Below are 19,652 nucleotides of genomic sequence, written 5' to 3' on the forward strand. Positions count from 1 at the left end.
TTGCATTTATTTAATCAAAAATACAGTAGAAAAGTAATACTGTGAATTATTAGTACAATTTAAATAAACTGTTTTCTGTTTTTATAAAATATATTTTAAAATGTAATTTATTCCTCCAATTGCAAAAGCTGATTATTCAGCATTCATATACTCCCAGTCCTTTAGTGTCATGCTGGATCCTTCAGAACAAAAATTTTAATATGATATTTAGCTAGCTCAAGAAAACATTTTATTATTATTGATTATTATTACTCAGGTGTGAAAATGTTGTTGCTGCACTAAATATTATCGTGTGGAAAACCGTTGATACTTTTTTAAAATAGAAAGTTCAAATAGAAAACCACTTATTTGAAACCATAAATTTTTATTTATTTGTGAGATTACCTGTAAGGTGGTTTGTTCTCTTGTCTAGGTAATACGGTTGTACTAAAACAAATCAATGTAGTCAGACTTTATATCGGCAGTATTTCACATGTGCTGGCCAGAATCTCTCAAGACCAAGGGACAGAAACCAGAAAAACACTGTTTATTTTATAAGCTGTGCATGAGGAAAAAAAGACTATGCCTGAAATTTGAGTGCACTGCACAGCTTTGAAAATGAAAGTATAAACTGGATTCCATTTCATTGTCTGGGTTACACAAGAACGAAAAAAAACAAAGTTCAGTGCCGCTTCCGCTGATACTAGTACCACTCCTCATTCTCTTGTGTCATTCACAGGTTTTAAGAAGCGTCCATCAAGCGCGTCAAACTACCCTGCGTGGAAAAGCAGCAAATTCTCCAGCTCATAAGCCCTGGCTCCACCCCATACAGAGTGAACTGCCCATGATGGATCCAGCAGAGCTGTCCATCCAGCGCATAGGACTCGCTCGAGCACGTGGATGAGAGCTTGACAAAGGGATGCTAAAGAAAATGAGGATAGTAGCTAAAATGGCTCAAAGAAAGGTTGATATAAATGGACAGTCTTTAACTCTGCTCCGTGGTGACAGGGTCAGTCCAGTTACCTCTCACCACACTTATAGGCTCACTGACGCAACATTTCCTTCTTCACACGCACAGAGTAAGTGTTTACAATCACCGATGCACAGATCTGCACATTCCATTATCCATGTCTTGAGTTGCTTAGGGGCATCGCATATGCGATAATGGTGCTTACTTGAACAAAAGAAAGACATTAAGCAGCTCTGCTTCTTAATTTCATTATAAAACCCTATGAAGGTGGTTCATTGTCATAAATTAGATCTTTTTTTGCTTCTTTAATTTATACTACCGGTAAATGATTTTGATAAAGGCAACCTATAATCCTTGTTTAAGTCTCTATGGTAGGGGAGAGGTTCCTCTCATGTCATTCTTTTGTGTTTGTGTATTTATGTCTGTGTGCCTTTTCAAAGAAGTGTGTGTCTGTATTGATGTGTGTGAAATGATTTGACACCGAGTAACCAGGAGAAGACCTGTTAAAGGCCTGTAATACGACCAAAGCAGTCTAAGACACAATGTGGTATTACCTCAAGATTTATTACTTGGAAGTGGTATTAGTTCATTTGCCTGTAACAGGCAGAAGAAATCAGAAGGAAGGGGAATGTGATAATAGAGCTTTTCTGTACTTCTGTTATGTGCCCCTTGAACAGGAAAGAAAATGTCATTAGCAATAACATGATAACAGCGGAACAAAGTTTCCCATATTCTTGATGTTTCTCTTTTCTGATGAAGGATGGAATGTACATTTGTGTGTTTGTTAACTTGAATGTATGTATATGAAGCTCTAACTCACTGAAGGGTAATGTACTTTGAACTTTTAATAAAGTTCAAAATGCCTTTTTTTTCCTAATAATAATAATGGCAGCATCTTTTAGTGTGTTTATTAATGATGCTGCGACAATACTAGTTTACATATCATGGTATAATACTGGTGTGGCATATAAACACCATCTGTTCCACTGAGCTCCAATAACACAGCAGACGCTAATTATATTTTGTGTTCATTCTGATGGCACCCAGTGAACTGAACGGAGTACTTTTTTGTCAATAAAATTCAAAATCACTGCAGGTGATCTATTGGTGAGCAAGTCATGTTATGTAACTTAACCAAAACTATTCTGATAAGGAAACAAACTAATCTACCTCTTGGATGGCTTGAGGGGTGAATACATTTTCATTTTAGGTGAACTATTCCTTTAATAGCTTTAATAATAACACTTAGTTTATATAGTACCCTCTACTTAGTAGAGAATTAACAAAGCCACACTACCTAACATAAATGTAAGTGTAACCACGTAACAAGCTCTGAGAATATAAGATTCCCTTCTTGCATTTTCCCCTCCCCACTTTATGAGATCTTTTCATCATATTTAAAAATGAGCACAAAAAGTACTTTGCATGATCCACACTGATTTAATGACGACTAAAATAGTCAGCAGAAATGTGTTTGTCAGCAGGGCATCAATCATTAAACATCTGCTTTGCTTTGGAATACAAAACTGAAAAGCAATCACAAATAAAGATCTATTTATTAAAATATTATATGATATATTAAACAAAATGTCAGCTTCATTTAATAAATACCTCTAAGTGAAGATATCAATAGCAGATCATAATTTTATCATTATGCAAACGTCTATAGTAATTTAAATTAATAAATAACACATCTGCCATGTTTTCTTTTCATATGCACGACACACTTTATTGCCAAATGTTCTGGGACACCTGCTTTTACATTGCACTTGAACTTTAATGACATCCATTCTTACTTTGTAGGGTTTAATATGGAGTTGTTTTAGGAGTTGGTTTAGGAATGTGTTTATGGGACTTTTGACCATTCTTCAATAAGTGCATTGTGAGTTTAGAAACCGATGTTGGACGAGAAGGCCTGGCTCACAATCTCCGCTCTTATTAATCCCAAATGTGTTTTTATCAGGTTGAGGTCAGGACTCTGTGCAGGCCAGTCAAGTTTACACCTGCACAATAGTCAGGCAAGTGCTGTTCTCCTGGCAACTGCCAAACACCAAAATCATCCATCAGATCGCCAGACAGAGAAATGTGATTGGTCACTCCAGAGAGCTCATCTCCACTGCTCTAGAGGCCAGTAGCAGCGTGCTTTACACAACAGCATCCAACACTTTGCATTTCACTTGGTGATGTAAGTGTACTTCTGCACACGTGGCCTGCCACATTGTGGCTGAGTTGCTGTTATTCTACTTTATTATAATACCACTAACAGTTGACCGTGGAATATTTAGTAGTGAGGATATTTAAAAAATGGACTTATTGCACAGGTGGCAACCTTTCACGGTACCATGCTTGAATTTACTGAGCTCCTGAAAGCGAACCATTCTTTCACAAATGTTTGTAGAAGCAGTCTGCATGCCTAGGTGCTTGATTTTATACATCTGTGGCCATGGAAGTGAATGGAACACCTGATTTCAATGATTTGGAGGGGTGTCCCAATACTTTTGGCAATATGGTGTATCTCATAGAATATGCTTATTTTCCCAGAGGAAAGGAAATGATGAGAAAACAGAAGAGGGGAAAGTATCTGAAAATTCGGCCAGCTGCATTCAAAACTGGCACAGCTCAAAACCACCACTGTGGGTGAAGAAGCTGTGAATCACCAGGCATGTCGCAAAGTGTTTGAAGATGATTTCTTTGAGCAGTCTCTTAGTCAGAGAAAATAGTTAGTGGGAGGAAGATGATGCAGGGCAGCTAAAGGTTTCACAGGCACACCAACGCCTCATCAGCTGCATAATGAAGGCCAGCTCTGCCATCTAGTGTACAGTCCTCTCCTTCTGCCGCTGGTAGTCTAAAAACAGTTGCACATCACCTTTATGTCAAGTTTCTCCAACTGAATCTGTTAACTAAAACGCTCACTACTGCCACATATGAGAAGAAAACTTGAAATGTGCTGGATTGCACCATTGTCTTCAGTAGAGCTACTTTACAGCTAAATTCAAATGGTTTGCAACATCAACAGTTACTGAATTGATTTGTATCCATAGTGAACCGACTTGTGCTAAATAATGACAATAACTGTTAATAGCCGCTTATAGTGGAATTTTCACTACATACTGAAACCATCATGTCTGATTTTTTGTATCTCAAGGGAAGGATGAAAATAATACTCACTGTAAGGGAAGTATCGAACCTTCATCAAAATCTCTCTCGCGGTCTTTAAAATCTCCACAGCCTAGGAAAGAAATCAAGATCACACTGACACTACTTAGAAGACGAGACATCCATCATGTTTCTGTCTGTCCGACTGACATCTCAGATCTTACCTTTGAATGCTCAATGTCTTGAAAGTCCACATCATTGACAGAAAGCACCTGATCACCCTCTTGCAGTCCTGCCCTATGGGCATCTGAATCTGGCACCACCTTTCAAAACATTATGAGAAAGACCAAGATGATGAAGTCAGTTCTTTAGCCAAAAGATAAAGAAGGTTTTAATCGGCAAAACTGACCTTTGAAATAAAGATACCAAGCTGGGAGGCCTTTCCTCCACGGATATTGAAGCCCAGTTGTGCACCAGGGGGCTTATTTAACACTACAGTGCGAGGTAGGAACTGAGTGAGCTCATTGTTGTAGTCAGGGTGATGTATCCTCTGATTGTGAGAAAGAAATATGTAAATTAGGTCAATGTGATCACAAAAGATGAGCTGGAAACGAAGTGTTCAATAACAGCCACCTCTTGTGGAGGGATCCATGCAGGAGGGCTCTCATAGGAAGGAAGAAACACTACTGGCAGCTGATAATCATCGTACGGAATCTTTTGGTCCATGTTTTTCGAGCTAGAATTGAGGTTGCGACAAAAACGGTGAAATTTTGATTCTCCATCGTCTTCGATATATTTTAACTGTAATGTTTCTTTTTTTTTTTTACTTTTAAATACTAAATAAATAAAAAGATTTATAATCAATTGGGTGTAAATACACTCTCTGCGGTTCTCATTGTACAACGAATACAGCAGGCTAGCTTGCTAACACTCAACAGTAAACACAAGATGCACTGCACAATGAGCCAGAGGCCATTCAAATAATCAAAACGCTGTGAGAATAAACTGGCGTTACAAATATGCTCATACTAAAAGAAAGACAAGCAGTATATACAGCTGTTTTGCGCGACAGATTTGTTTTTGTCCGTCAACTCACCAAGAACTCCTCGAGCGAACCATTAGCCCCGCCCTCCTACAGACCATGTGACCAGCACTTTTCTCTTATATTTTTTCTTTCAAATTGTCTTTCAAATACTAACTCTGGAAAAAAAACTATGTCAACAGTAGTCACCCTTTTTGCCTCCCTAGTCGGGGACTGTTGACGCTAAAACGGAAGCAGTGGCTTTGGTTTATCAGCTTACTGTAAATGTATTTTACTTTGAGTAAAGTAAAAATAATTAAGCCTTAGTGAAACTGGCAATCACCTAAAACTTCAACTGCAAATAAACACTTGTTCTTTTTTCTTTACCTCTGCTTGGAAAGACGTGAATGTCACATTTTGATAAAACAATACATTAAGAAATAGCCTATACAATCTGGGCGCGTGCTTATTAGAAAACCAAAAAATTCAAAATCTAAATCTTCACATACTATAAATTTAACATTTACATTACATTTTGTTTCCATTACTGGCCTCAAGAGCTATAGCCTATGGAAACTCTTTCAGTAACACAGAACTTTATCTATAAATTAGTAAACTATATTACTTTTATTTTTATTTTTATTTTGATCAGTTTATTTCAATTTCATTTTTGTAGTCTTTTGCCCCTTAAAATATACATGTTTATGGATGCATTCCTATAATTTTTATGCGAATGTAAATAAAGAGGGGGAAAGGCTGATCACGTATTGGCAGATATCTTATTAGCCTATAAATCATATTATATAAATTTTCTATAAATTAGATGTTTTTATTAGCCCCATATAGGCTATGTTATTTTTACATTAAAATATTGGTAAGATTATAGGCTACCAAATGCTCTTTTTTCCCCTTGAACTAAAAACTTAAACCAGGTGCTCTTTCTTTCATTATTAAACAGAACAAAATATGCAACCGTTGAAACGTACATAAAAAAACATGCACACGGGATTGATTAATTAATAATAATAATAAAACTTTAAATTCGTTAAAAATATATATTAACAATGCTCTCCAAACTGGTGCAGTAGTCCTCTTGAAGATAATAAATGACATTTGGCTTTGAACCCTGGCAATTTCTTTTACTCGTTACTCTTTTAAGGTTTCTTAATTATTCGAAAACTCTGCCCTCTGCTGAACTGCATTCATAGGTCCATACATACAAAGCTGCAGGGAATGGGAAGCGCTTTCATTGTCACCGCCTCATTGAAACTCAGTCCACGGGATTTAAGTCTCAGAATGAGTTCGAGGCGAGCGTACAGACAGCCGAGAAGTGCTGAAGTTTGAGACTCTGAATGGGACATCACTATCAAATGTTACTCTTTAAGCAAGGTAAGGTTCCAACTCAATAATCAGTTCGCTCTCTCGTGCTAGATGTGTTCTGATTACGGAAAGGCATGCGAGCTGAATATCGTCAGGTGTGCGTGTCAATACAGGTGCTAAAAGCATTCTGTAAACCAAATCTACCACTGCACATTTGTACAAAAACAAAAGTTCGGAATTTTTGCAAATCAGGGATTATCATGACGTTTAAGGGAAAAACGTTTTCCCTTAAATTTTTGCTTGGATTTAGAAATTATATAGCCTATATAGAAGTTATAATTATATATATATATATATATATATATATATATATAAGAAGTTACAGGTTGTTGCAAATCTGCAGAGAAATGTGTCTGTGTAAGGTCGTTGTGTTAAACTGAATTTAACCTTAATAATATTTTAGTACTATTTTAGTATTTTATACCCTGGGGTTAAAAAATGACACAAAAATGTCCCGTGATGTCACTGGACTGCAGATCAAGATCTGAGGTTGCATGTGAATTAGTTTTAGAATGGGTTGAAATCTCTCACAAGTCAGCATGATGATAGATGGCTACTTAAATGCTTTCATAAAGAAAGATTGACCTCTTATAAGGCAGAGCACGTGTGTTTAGTTTGATATATTGTATGTTCTATGAAAATGCATGGGCAAATACTTTTGCATCAGAGTCTATAGTTTAAGTTTAATGAAGAAAGTGAAATTCAGAGGTTCCATGAAAATTATATTTAACTGGTTACTTTTCCTTCACAACAAGTCACATGCACATTTCTATACAACCTGTGCATTGACTTGGCCGTTTGATTTATGTGTGGTTTTACATACAGTTTTGCATAGACTGTTTTTATTTTCCTTTCTTTTTCTACCTTATATTTCCAAATGAGCCTTTCTTGAAATAAAAAAACATTTCCCATTCTGAAATGCTTAAAAGTGGTGCCTACATGTCTGATGGGTTAAATAGCAGTGTGATGTTTGTTTTGCAGCACTTTTCATTTGCTTTCTAATAGTATGAACACACAGTGAAAGCCTGATGATGGAGTGGATTTACTAAAGTTGTAATGTTATTGATGTGTTTCAGTGTTTTACTAAGTTCATAATGTCTGTGACAATAATGCATAGTTTGTCTACGTGCAAACCTGATTTCTTTCTTTGACTCTATTTAAAATGGTCTACAGATTCTTTTGGAAGTAAAAATATTTGCAATGTGTCTCCAGGCTGCCTACTTAAATGTTTGTTCCTTTTTTTGTGTTACTATTGCAAAATATTTTAATAGAAAGATCACAGTTTGTTCACAAAGATCCTCTACTGGGGGTTAAGTTAGAATTTTTTTAAACAGTCTGTAGCACTCCTATCTGTTGACCCTGTTAAAGTAGATTTTTCTTTTTTGTTATGGCTCAGTTTTTGAGATCAGAAAAATAGCTTCTTCTGCAGAATCTGGGTGCCAGCTCCTCTACAATTTGTTTTAACAGTCATACTTGTTTCAAATATATTTTAATAATTTGTATAAATGCATTTATAAATGTACTTAAATGAACATACACCCAAGAGAAAATTAATTAAAATGTTACTATTGTTGTTTTAGAAAGTAAGAAAAGTTTTTGCAAGACCCTTTGAATAATAATAAGACAAATTCCTAGAAATCAATTCATACGGAAACTTGGGCTTTAAACATGACTAAGGAGCAGTTGTGTACTCTGAGAAGTGCTGATGAGAAAATAACATCCTTTATAAAAACCGTCTTGCATTGGACTAATTAGCGAGGTACAACCTGTTGAATAAAGATGATGGCTTAAGGCCAGCAGGTCATTTATTCATAAATAAGAGCTGCAGTTGACAGAGTACTTGTTGTCTGACCTGAAATGGTGAGTTAAGTGACTTATTAAAAGTGCTGCCATACCTGTCTTAAGAGCCAGAACATCCACTAAACACTTGACAGGTTTCTTTTCTTCTTTGTCAAGTCTGAAGAACTAATTTCGCCCCAGGGGTTTGTGAAGTGTGTCACAGTTGACAAAAACCCCATGTCCTTTAAAAGAAACTGCTGTTTGCAGCAATGGTTACAACATGTGACGGTGCTTTCAGATTTCAATTAGATTCTCATGCTTCAAGATCATAATCATGAAGGTGTGTATCCTTCATGCTGGAATAGTTTATTATCTAAACTTTTCATCAGTGACTCAGATCTGACAGTCCACAAGTACTTGCATTGGGAATGTTTAGTTACGGCTTTCACTGCCATCACAGGCTTTTTGATAATGTAACTTTTTGTACCTGGTGGACAGACAATAAACACATTAAAGAGTGAATGTCTTCAACATTTTCATTCTTTTATATTTATTTAACTGCATTGATAGGTCTGCTAAGTGAAGACTTGATAAATCAAGATTTGGTGACAAGAAGTGTTAATGTCAACTTTCCATTACATTTATGTATTTAGCAGTCTCTTTTATGCAAAGCAACTTACAGTGCATTAAGTCTATACTTTCTCGTTTTTATTTAAATTTTTTACCAGTTTGTGTGTTCCCTGAGAATTGAACCCACGGCCTTTTGCACTGCTTACACAATGCTCTCCTACTAATTTAATATATTTTAAGATGTCATTTATTCCTGTGATGCAAATCTAAATGAAGCATCATTACTCCAATCTTCAGTGTGCTATGATCCTTCTATCCTTCAAATCATTCTAATATGCCGATTTGGTGCTCAAGAAAATTTGTTTTTATTATTAATGTAGACATTAGTTATGCTTTTTAACCGTGCATTTATACAAATGTTAAAATACTTGTACAAGCACTTACAAGTAAAGCACTTATATTTTAGTTCTGATATGATTTACCCTTCCTGTTTTGCTTACCATCTCCTTACAGAGATGCCTTTAGCACTTCAGACATTTATTGCTTAGTTTATCTAATCATAAACTTTAAATCCATTGAACCTTGAAAACTAAAAAAACAACAACAGTTATCCTCCACAGCAAGAAAGTCTTCATAACATTGCAGATTATATTTCATGTTCTGCACAACCTGTCAAAACAATGCCAAGGCCTTTCACTGGCTCAGAATAAGCTTTAATTTCTCATGTCAGTTGTTCATATGTTCATATAATTTGTTGCCATCAGGCAACGTTCAATTATAGGATGTAGAAAAACAGGTTATATTTTAATTCATATTTATCATTTACAAAACAGTAGCAGTTAAGCGGAGTTGGGAAATAAAAGGACAGAATGTTCTTAAAAATGAGTGATTGATATGAGATCTTCCCCACAGGTTGTCTTGTAGTTTTCTGCTCCAGGGCTTTTGAAAGCAAAGACGCCCCTCCATAATTAAATGTAACCTTTCCGTACCTGCTGTGTCATGTGACTGGAGTCACATCGTTTATACTTTCTCTCTCTCACCCTAATTCAAAGACTTTTAACGAATTAAACCATGCATTGTGAGTTCAGTTCTGTTTTGAGCTAAGAACAGGTTTCCTTGCATAATCACCATCTTTTGTATTCTCTTCCCTCCTACTAGTTTCAGGTGTGAAGTGAGTCATTCCATATCAAACACCTGCAGTATAAATGAGTTAACCTCACTACACACTGGACGAGACCCCTGTTCTTCTGCACACATTCAGCTGGCATCATTAGATGTGGAAAAAACATGATGCTCTCGATCTCCCGAACCTGCCTCAGAGGGATCTACAGTTGTCACTGGACCAGTCCAAAAGGAGACCGAAACGTGAGATTTTTGTCTTTACATTTTGCATTTATAATCACATTTTTCCATATAGGAAAATGACGTTGAACGTCAATGATGTACGCATTATCTCTTAGTATCTGCAGACAGAGTTTTCACTTTTTTATTAGTTTGACACAATCAGTTGAGAGAGGCGGAATAGTATACAATGTATAATGAATGTAGAAAAAGATCAAAGAAAACTGTTGTCATTGAATTCCTCCTTAATGAACTATTATCATGTAAATGCTCTTCCCTTTTAAATGAGAACAAAGCTTATGCATAGCAGAAAAGTAGGTTAATTAGTATCCTGAATACAAAAGCAAGGCTTTGAATTCCTTTGATTTGTGTCAGAAACAATTACCGCTGCATTCAGATTTTGTAAACCCTCTGTGAAACTTTTAATAATTACAGTAACCACTCAGATTGGAGATTGGCCCCACTTTTGAATATTACGATCAATAAGCGAAACTCGACATGAGAAGGCATGTCACCATCTCCACCCAACACCCCCACCCCCGGGCACTTATTTGTGGTTAACCTATGACTTTAAATCATCACACGCACACAGGTGGAGCACTGAGGGAAAGTTATAAATAAACATTTTCTTCTTTTAATGGCTCATGCATTTGTTAGTTTCGGCAAAAATGACAAAGAGAAGACCTACTGTATCTGAAAAAGAAAAGAGATGTTTGAAGTGTGCATTCTTGCTTTGTTTCTAAATAGAGGGCTTGCTGCTGGCTCTCCTTTCTGTCTTTTGTGTCCATACTTGCCCTGAGTTGGATGTACGTTTGTTTTATTGCCTTCAACGACCACAATGATGTGAACTGGTGAGCACATAAACACAATTACATGCATGATAATTATATGACCACACTCTAATCCATTGGCACAGTGTTTCCAAGTAATACCTGGTTGTCGTTCTTCCATGTTGCTTCATTTTCCTCCTGCAGTGAAGCCTTCAAAGCATTAAAAAAATGGGTGAACTGGTACATGATAGTGATGATCATTTCTGCCGTGCTGGCCACATACTGCCTCCTTCTACTGGTAAGAAGAGAGCATGTGATCCAGATTGCTCAGCTGGTAGCATGTTATGATTGTATGGCTGGTAGCATGTAACGACTGTACCAATGAGATAATAATTTTATTTCAGGTATTTGGGTTGCTACACTTAGCAATCAGAGAGCCCTTGGATTTACACTGGCTGCATAAGGTACTCTTTACCCTTCCAACTTTAAATGGTATTGAGACTTTTTTTTTTTAATTAATTCATTAAAAAAATGTATTTTTGCTACTACTTAAATGCCTTATGCATAGATTATTTTATGTATAGCAGTGGTATGTTATATACAATTTTATTTTATATTTTTACATGAACACTGTAATCCTTATTCTATTTATTAGTGCCATGTATGAATCTCCCATGTTTTAGTGTTCCAAAATAATAACTCAAGACTCAAAGTAACAATTAAAGTAATATATTTTATTTGTGAACTTAACTTGTAAATGTAAGGATACATAAAAAGTGGACTATAAAATTAGCTTTAAAAAGACCTCGGTGCTCATAGTTGAGGAAACGGTCTAATATTTGTTACCTTTAAAACTTTAGTAACAATTTATTGAATTTTTAGTTAATGAATGATCTCGGTATGTTAATAATTCTCTGTTCTCTGTTCAGGTGTTTCTGTTTTTGGGTCTGCTCACTGTTACTTTAGGCACCGCTGGATTTTGTATAAAATGGAAAGAGGAATGGCAAACCATCTATATGTCATTTCAGGTAAGAAGCCGAAACCAGCCTTCAACCATTCATCATTTCAGTGCTAGTACATTGTCTGTTTTTTGTCTTTGCAGCTGGTTCTCATTGCATTTCCTGTTCACTTATCTAGTCTAAATGGCAGTGTGATATTTTACACCAATAGCTAGCATATCCCTCAGCATAATGTTATATTATATTGTATTTATCTCAAAAATGTCACTCAGTTGTCCACATCTCCAGTTACACCACTATTGTTGTACTGTACAATACATTAAATTCCCCTCTTTGGTTTCCCATAGGCCACTGCTCCTTTCCTGCAGCTGGGTGCTGTGGTGGCTTTGACCTTGATCAGCTGGCTGGTGTTCCAGAGTTATCACACAGCTCAAACAGCTGGTCAGTGCCTCCAAAACAGCTTACAGTAGCTTAAAGTTTCTTTCTGAATGCACATTATTACATCGCTATTCACCCAATAGATAAAGTCTTGGCCATTTAAAATTGATTTCAATTCAATCATTTTATAATTTGACCTGTGCATTATCTTTACAGTGTACAAAACATTCAGCTTATTACAGAAATGTTATATTATAATATTACTTTATAATATATCAATACTCTTAAAGTCTGCATGAATCACAGTCTGCATGCATCGCAGATCTTCCCTGTTGTGATGTAAATATGAGTGAAACAAATGAGAAAAACTGCAGGTTGGGACTTGATTTTGTTCGTCAGGAACAGATTTGATCACAATTGATGTTTTTACTGAGAATGTACCTTACAACTTTAATATTACCAGTCTATGTAAATGTGAAAGTCAGCACCAGTGATGTCTTTTAATCATGCTAAAGTGTTTGTACTGAGTGTCTGAGTATTTTTTTTATTTTTTATGTCTTTGTCTGTGTAGCTTGTAAGGTTTTTATAATGGTGACCTTCCTGGTAGTGTCCGCTGCGGTGTTCCTGTGTCCTCTTGCAATCTGCTCTCCATGCATTACCAGTAATCTTCCCCCAAAACCTGCCCTCGTCGGACATCGCGGTGCTCCGATGGTAAGTGTTAATGCCTGAGTTGTAACTTTCCTTTTGACATTCCTTCCCTTTGTTAAAAAGTGTTTACACTGGCGTGCCCATCAAAATCTGGTTTTCACTGTTTGTTCATGTCATTGCTGAACTGCCTGAGGATTTAAACATTATTTTATTAAACTAAATTTGACGTGCCACAAGATGAATCATCTGCTATAGCTTCTGAATCCTTTTAGGATTATGTTGATTATAGCAGGTTGTAAGCTATCAACTTGGGGGAATGTAATTTATGACAATGTCATTCTGCTCCGATTTTTCAAACATTAGCATTTTAGTGATACAATAATCAAAGTGAAAACATTTACAGTCCTTACAAAACAAGTAGCCCCCATCCAGAAATGCCATTTGAATAACTGACTATCTACAATTCATGACCTGTTAAATTCCAGCGTCAGGGAGGGTGGAGTGACATCTGAAGCTCTGTATGTTTGATCTCGCAGCGTTCACCAGGACACTCAAGGTTAACTGATTAAAAACAGAAGCATGTGAAGAACACAGATGTTATAGCGTTTGAATTAATTTTGTATTCTTATTCACAACCAGTACGCTTTACAAATAAAGGTGACTTGACTTTAAATAGGATATGGAAACCTGAACATTTATGTGGTACAATAATCGTCTTTGGCAGTGTTTTTTCCCCTCTTTTTAAAGCTGTTTTTCCACTGTGGTAACAAGCCCAGAACATATAATTAAGAACACATGTCATTAAATAAGTAAAACAAAGAAATCCTATGCTGTGGTGGCACAGAAAATCGATACGTTTATCTTATTTTGTGTACATACTATGTTTTAAATCATGTATATAATTGTTTCATAATATATGGTAATTATGTATTTAGCTGGCCCCAGAGAACACTATGATGTCATTCAGGAAGAGTATGGAGTGTGGTGTTGTGGCGTTTGAAACAGATGTGCAACTCAGGTAACAGATTATGCCGAAAACCCTAAATAAATAATTCTATTTGTGTATGAGAGAGATGGTGTTTGTGTATGTGTGAGACACGTGTATATAATAATCCTATGGTCTATACTTTTTCCAGTAAGGACATGAAGCCTTTTCTTATGCATGATGATGGTCCAAGTTTTCTGCTACGAACAACTGATGTGAAGGAGACATTTCTAGGTCGAGATGCCGACATGCACGCTAACTTCACTTTGCAAGAGTTACAGACTTTAAATGCAGGCGAATGGTTTATAAGGGTAAGGACAAATAATTATTTTGGGGATTTTATTTGTAATTATTTATTGATTTATTTATAGTTTATTAAATTTAAGTTTTCCATTCTCTATAGTTTATATAGTCCAACAAATCTGATGCATTTTGATAAAATTTCTGTAATACAACAATAGAACGGAACTAGAAATTTAAAACGCACTGAAATTAAAAACAATAATAATATATTAAATTACATTTACAGTATATTATATATTTGTAACATCTGTCATTTATTTGACAGCAATTTCTTTTATGCAACAGTAGAATATATTTACAAATGTCAAATACATTGAAATTTGCCAATTGGCAATAACACTTCCACTTTGAATTTGATGTTCAGATGTTCTTAGTCCATCAGCAAGGTGATGTCAAAATGACAGATTTGTTTTAAAATTAGATCTTTTGATTTTCAAATACAGACAGATCCATTCAAGTCAGTTTCATCGCTCTCAAAGGAAGACAAAAGGGAGGCTAACAACCAGACAGTACCTTCTCTTTCTGAGCTCTTAGTCATGGCCAAAAAGCATAATGTCTCTCTCCTATTTGATCTAAAAAATGAGAAAAACTCGACAGGATTCCACAACAGCGACTCCTACTACACTGCTGAAACGATAACAAATTCAAGCATCTCACCGGACAAGGTAATATTGTTAGACACTGGGATCAAAAAGTCATTCAATTTAATAGAATTACATTTTCAGAAGTTTCTTAGTATGCCACTTTTACATTTTTTCTTTGTTTTAAATGTCAGAATCGTAGTGCTATTATTTAGTTTTTAGCAGTGTTATTTTAGTATTATTTATATATTTGTGTGTGTGTATATATATATATATATATATATATATATATATATATATATATATATATATATATATATTTTTTTTTTTTTTTTTAATTCATTTCTATTTTGAATGGGCTTTTTTATATTTTCAGTTTTCATTTGATTTCAGTTTAGCATGTTTTATGTAAATTCACTTTTATTATTATTAATATTGTTTTTAAATATTTCTATTTACCTTTTTTGTTTCATAATTACATTTTTGTTAATGTTTTTGAGTTAAATGTTACAATGTTATATGCTCTAGAAAAAAAAATGCTTTTCTTAATGTTAGATGTCTTTATAAAAATCTTAATCCAAAATTCATGCTTGCATTTTTTTTTTTGCATCATTAAATATAATTTTTATATTGTGCATCACTTTCAGATATGGTGGCTTCCTCCAGAATATAGACACGATGTAAGAAAAGTTTCACCAGGCTTCAAGCAGATGTATAATAATGTACAAGAAATGTATGCGGATGGTGGAAGCTTCCTGAACATGAAATATAGTTCTCTAAGCACACATGAAATAAGGTAAGTGTAGGAGGATAGGTGCATTTTATCTGACATGCAGAGACATGATGCTGCTGTTATTAATGTTGGTATGATCTTAAAACCTCGGGGAATGTTCTCACAGGGTTCTGTTTTCTTACAAAGATAACAAATGCTATAAAAATGATGTGCTGATCTGCAGCTTAAACTTAAACCAATGTATCTTCTAATGATTATAGTAGCAGGAATGCTAAGTGACCAAAATTCAACAAACGTTGATTGATGAAACCTTTTCCAGACACTATTGTGTCCGGTTGGGTGCACCTGTCATTTTATAAGTTTACCTGACAGCAAAGATGAAGAAAGAATAGAATTAAACAAGAAAATCTTGACTGATGAATAAGTCTGCATGTTAAAACGCTCCTGCCACTCCTGTCTTTTATGCAGAGAAAACTGGCTTGTTGCGACCTGTCTAAAAGTCGCTGATTAGGAGCCAAAAACAAGTAAACAGAAGGAAGATTTGAGTTTGTTCTTTATTTTTTATTTCACTGGACAGTGAGCTGCGGAAAAATAATGTGTCCGTGAATCTGTGGGTTGTGAATGAGCGTTGGCTCTTCTCATTACTGTGGTGCTCCGGGGCCAGTTCGGTGACTACCAATGCTTGTCACATCTTCAAAAGCATGTCTAAGCCTGACTGGCAACTGGTATGTAAAGATGGAAAGACATATTTTAACCTATCCATGTCTGTTCTGCCATAAATGAGATGTTTTCCATTTCTAATTCACTTGGACTTGTCTGAATATATAACTCCTCTGGAATCCTTTGTGTGTTTGTGTTTCTGTGTTTGCACATAACAATGAAAGGAGCCTAATATGTACAAGGGAATATGGATCTCTGTTGACGTGATATCATTGCTGTTGATGTTTCTCCTCTTTCTTTGCCAAAGGTAAGGAATGAAACTCAGTACATACTGTATAATGCTGTTGAATTGATTAAATGCATTTTTTAATGGAAATTTGTAGTGGGTAGATTATAATGGCTCTAAAACTTTTACCTGTATTTTGTAATTTTTCTAATATTAACAGTTTTTAATTGAATCTCTCTTTCTAACTTTCCCATTGATAATGCATTTATAGAATGCATAAAACTGTATAATTAAACCATGAAACCAGATTATTTTATAGATGATTATCAGTTATAAATTATAAAATTGAATGTTGATTAAATTGCATGCTTGAGGGGACAATTTATTGCTAATATAAATCTACATTTATTATATATTATAAATGGTAGGCTAAGTACAATTTATTTTAAGCAAGCTGTTGTTACCAATTCTAAAGGTCATCAAACTGAAAACATTTCAACAAAATTCATACGGCCACACAAAATCCAAAAAAAATCCAATCCAATTGGTGACCGTGGTTTTATTTATTTATTTATTTCAGGACCGATGGCATGAATTCTGAATTAAGTAAAAGTAGTCAAAAGTGCCGGTAATTTAAGAGCCACTCAGATAATGTTAATGGAGTGAGATTATAATGGACATTTTTGTCTTTGTTTGTGAACAGGAGGAGAAAGCATGTTTTTCATCCAAACCCAAGGGAGAGCGGTGTCCCCCTGCTTTCTTTCTGAACGATGCCATCTTTATCATCAGAGGACATTTCCTTGATTCACTTTGTTTCACTCAACAGAATCATGTCATATTAAATGTCATGCAGTAAATTCACATTTGTGCTTTTAGTGTAGACTGCATTAACAAAACATTGTTTGATATGAGAATCTAAAGATTTGATATCATTTTTTCATTAAGGCAGCATGTTTTGCAGTGCTGCCACCTCTTGAAAAAGCCATGTCATTTCAGCCATTTGTTATGCAACACCATAACTGTACATTTTCATTTACATGACAGTACTTTTTATTGAGGTTGTTTACTTATGTGACACTTTGTAAGACATTTTTGTAAGAAAGACTTTAAAATGTTGGACACACTTTTAAGTGTCTACTATGCACTACATTTCATTTAATCATTTGATACAATACACATTGTGTTTGTGTAGTTAAATCTACTGTGTAATTACACCATTGACCTTACTGCTTAACCCCTGTAAACCTAACTATACTTCCAAACCCATCCTGTACCTTAACTCTATGCAGTGTCATTAGAAGAAAAAGTGTTTTGCAATAGCATAAAGTCATGTAGTCGGAAGACACCTATAAAGTGGGATCAAAATGTTTATGTGTAAATATATTTTTAGTGTTATTTTTTTTATAGATTTTATATATATTTGGTAAATGGGCATTCAAGACAAATTCTGAATTTGTATTGTATTGTGTACATTTCGAAACGCATAGGAGAATAAGGAAATAAAAACTGGCTGGTACAAGGTTCATTTTGGGCTCATATTTTGGATTTTTTATTTTTTTTGACCAACACTGATTTTATAAAGACATCTATAAAAAGTTATACAAAATTATTTGGAAAGAACTGGTTTATAAATGTTAGAGATTGGATGCATTTTTAATCTGTTGCACAATTAAGATGACTGTGATTAATTATGCTGTCCAACTAACATCATTTAATCCTAATGTAATAATTTGTGATGTATCATTAATTTTCACCACTTTTACCATCTTTTAAATAACCAATAGGGAGATTTTAGATGTTGTTTAGCTTCTTAAAGTGCCCGTTTATACACATTATACCATCCATACATTCAGGACTGGAGGAGCCAAATGTAATAATTCAAGAATCAATCACAGAATAACCCATATTTATACAACAATTACTTTGTTCAAGCAATTAACAATTACTTTTTTTATAGATATTATATGTAGTCCTGAATATGTGAATGACATAACAGGTATAAACAGACACTTTGAGGAACTAAGGCTCCCTATTGGCTATTTGTAAAAGATTGTAAAAAGTTGTCAAATTTTAATAGATAATATATTTTTATTTGAAACAAACTACTATGTGGCAAATTTGTTGTGTTATTTTGGTTCAGGCCTAATAAAATTTTCCATCTTTTCCTTTGGTTGCGTCTCTCTAAAAACTGTAGTCTTGAGCACAAGTGCACGATTATTAATTATTAGTTATAAGTTATTATTATTAACAAACATTGCATGTGAGACTTACAGTTCACTCTTTCTCCAGTAGGTGGCACGCGACGCTTTTGAATAATAGTTTCCATGGTCGAACTTGCATCACCCGTTTAAAGCAAACAAGGTTTTCCGATAGACTGACGAAATAGAATTCGGGTAACTTATATTTATTGTGATAGACTGCAATGGAAACCATTATTTTCTTACCTCCCTTCTTTGCTAGCCACGAGCTAATACATTACATATGATTAGCGTTCGCCGTAATACAATGAAGCTGTATGTATTCCCCAGTGAAGACAAGCTCATTAATAAGCTCTGTTATCATTTATCCACAATTTACTAGTGTATTAAGGTATGAGTAAGACCCTGTTACTGCAGACCGCCCTCCAGTTTCACTCGTTTCCCCTCAGAACTTCCCAATGCTGGAGCCGAAGGCAGATAACTGCGCTTCACTCTCACCGTTTCCACAACAAACATCTGCTGCCAACTGGAGTAACTTTAACTTCCAAAAATAAGCAAATTCGTCACTGTGGTGGAAAAACTACGGCAAAACTGTAAATAGTCTGGTCGGAGAAAGTGACTGTTGAACCGACAGGGATTTTAAAGCGTTATTTATGTTGGGAACTATTCGAAAGTTTTTAACTGGATTTACAGGACCAATTTTCTAACAGTCTTCGCATCATGGTACATAAATATGGTAAGTTCAGTTAAAACGGTCAACTTCAGTCGTTATGAGAAGGCGATATAGTCTACTATTATCAAGATTTGGCGGTGATTTCATTGTTTTTAGTACTATTAAACGTCTCCGTTTCGACATGTGCATTTTCAAGTAGGGATTTCTCGGAAACACCATGGGAAACTGAAAGCATGAGTCTGAAGTTAGATTCTTTAACTTTTAATAAAACCGATATTCTTTACAAAAACTCAATTAATGTCAATGTAGCTTAAGCGAAATCCTGAGCCTATTTATCCCATTATGCTGTGATGTTTTTATGGAACCTACTGCCTTCTCTTCCTTTAAACCGTCACCTGAAAC

The 19,652-nt window shown here is 35.0% G+C and overlaps 3 protein-coding genes across 3 annotated transcripts in view; 2 read left to right on the top strand and 1 right to left on the bottom strand.

The window, feature by feature from the left end:
* Positions 1 to 2,384: 2,384 nt before the first annotated feature.
* LOC113057781 (PDZ domain-containing protein 11-like) lies at positions 2,385 to 5,283 on the bottom strand. The gene is made up of 6 exons (XM_026225304.1): positions 5,142 to 5,283; positions 4,679 to 4,781; positions 4,455 to 4,595; positions 4,270 to 4,368; positions 4,118 to 4,178; positions 2,385 to 3,794 (listed from the first exon to the last, which is right to left on the bottom strand). The coding sequence occupies exons 1-6, from the start codon at positions 5,186 to 5,188 to the stop codon at positions 3,760 to 3,762; spliced, it is 486 nt and encodes a 161-aa protein (XP_026081089.1). The 5' UTR covers positions 5,189 to 5,283; the 3' UTR covers positions 2,385 to 3,759.
* A 1,016-nt stretch (positions 5,284 to 6,299) lies between these two features.
* Positions 6,300 to 17,904, top strand: LOC113057760 (glycerophosphoinositol inositolphosphodiesterase GDPD2). The gene is made up of 15 exons (XM_026225270.1): positions 6,300 to 6,455; positions 9,954 to 10,160; positions 10,884 to 10,987; positions 11,111 to 11,204; positions 11,311 to 11,370; positions 11,836 to 11,934; positions 12,213 to 12,306; positions 12,815 to 12,954; positions 13,827 to 13,909; positions 14,028 to 14,187; positions 14,623 to 14,844; positions 15,408 to 15,556; positions 16,071 to 16,218; positions 16,378 to 16,460; positions 17,083 to 17,904. Exons 2-15 carry the CDS (start codon positions 10,083 to 10,085, stop codon positions 17,144 to 17,146), a joined length of 1,578 nt encoding a protein of 525 aa, XP_026081055.1. The 5' UTR covers positions 6,300 to 6,455; positions 9,954 to 10,082; the 3' UTR covers positions 17,147 to 17,904.
* A 1,115-nt stretch (positions 17,905 to 19,019) lies between these two features.
* LOC113057752 (disks large homolog 3-like) overlaps positions 19,020 to 19,652 on the top strand; it is an 84,015-nt gene continuing 83,382 nt past the window's right edge. The window contains exon 1 of the mRNA XM_026225257.1: positions 19,020 to 19,313. Within this exon, the coding sequence (XP_026081042.1) occupies positions 19,298 to 19,313 (16 nt within the window). The 5' untranslated portion in view covers positions 19,020 to 19,297. The remainder of the gene's footprint in view (positions 19,314 to 19,652) is intronic.

This window comes from Carassius auratus, chromosome 39, assembly GCF_003368295.1.
Source record: "Carassius auratus strain Wakin chromosome 39, ASM336829v1, whole genome shotgun sequence".
Taxonomy (NCBI): Eukaryota; Metazoa; Chordata; class Actinopteri; order Cypriniformes; family Cyprinidae; genus Carassius; species Carassius auratus.

Bases quoted from the DNA above. Each gene is read 5' to 3' on its own strand.
- LOC113057781 (XM_026225304.1), bottom strand. From the start codon at position 5,188: ATGGTCTGTAGGAGGGCGGGGCTAATGGTTCGCTCGAGGAGTTCTTG. The intron at 4,179-4,269 runs GTAAGATCTGAG...TTTCTTTCCTAG, and splicing joins AAGACATTGAGCATTCAAAG to GCTGTGGAGATTTTAAAGAC. The intron at 3,795-4,117 runs GTGAGTATTATT...AACTGTTTTTAG, and splicing joins GGTTCGATACTTCCCTTACA to ACTACCAGCGGCAGAAGGAG.
- LOC113057760 (XM_026225270.1), top strand. From the start codon at position 10,083: ATGATGCTCTCGATCTCCCGAACCTGCCTCAGAGGGATCTACAGTTGT. The intron at 10,988-11,110 runs GTGAGCACATAA...TTCCTCCTGCAG, and splicing joins GACCACAATGATGTGAACTG to TGAAGCCTTCAAAGCATTAA. The intron at 12,307-12,814 runs GTCAGTGCCTCC...TTGTCTGTGTAG, and splicing joins TCACACAGCTCAAACAGCTG to CTTGTAAGGTTTTTATAATG.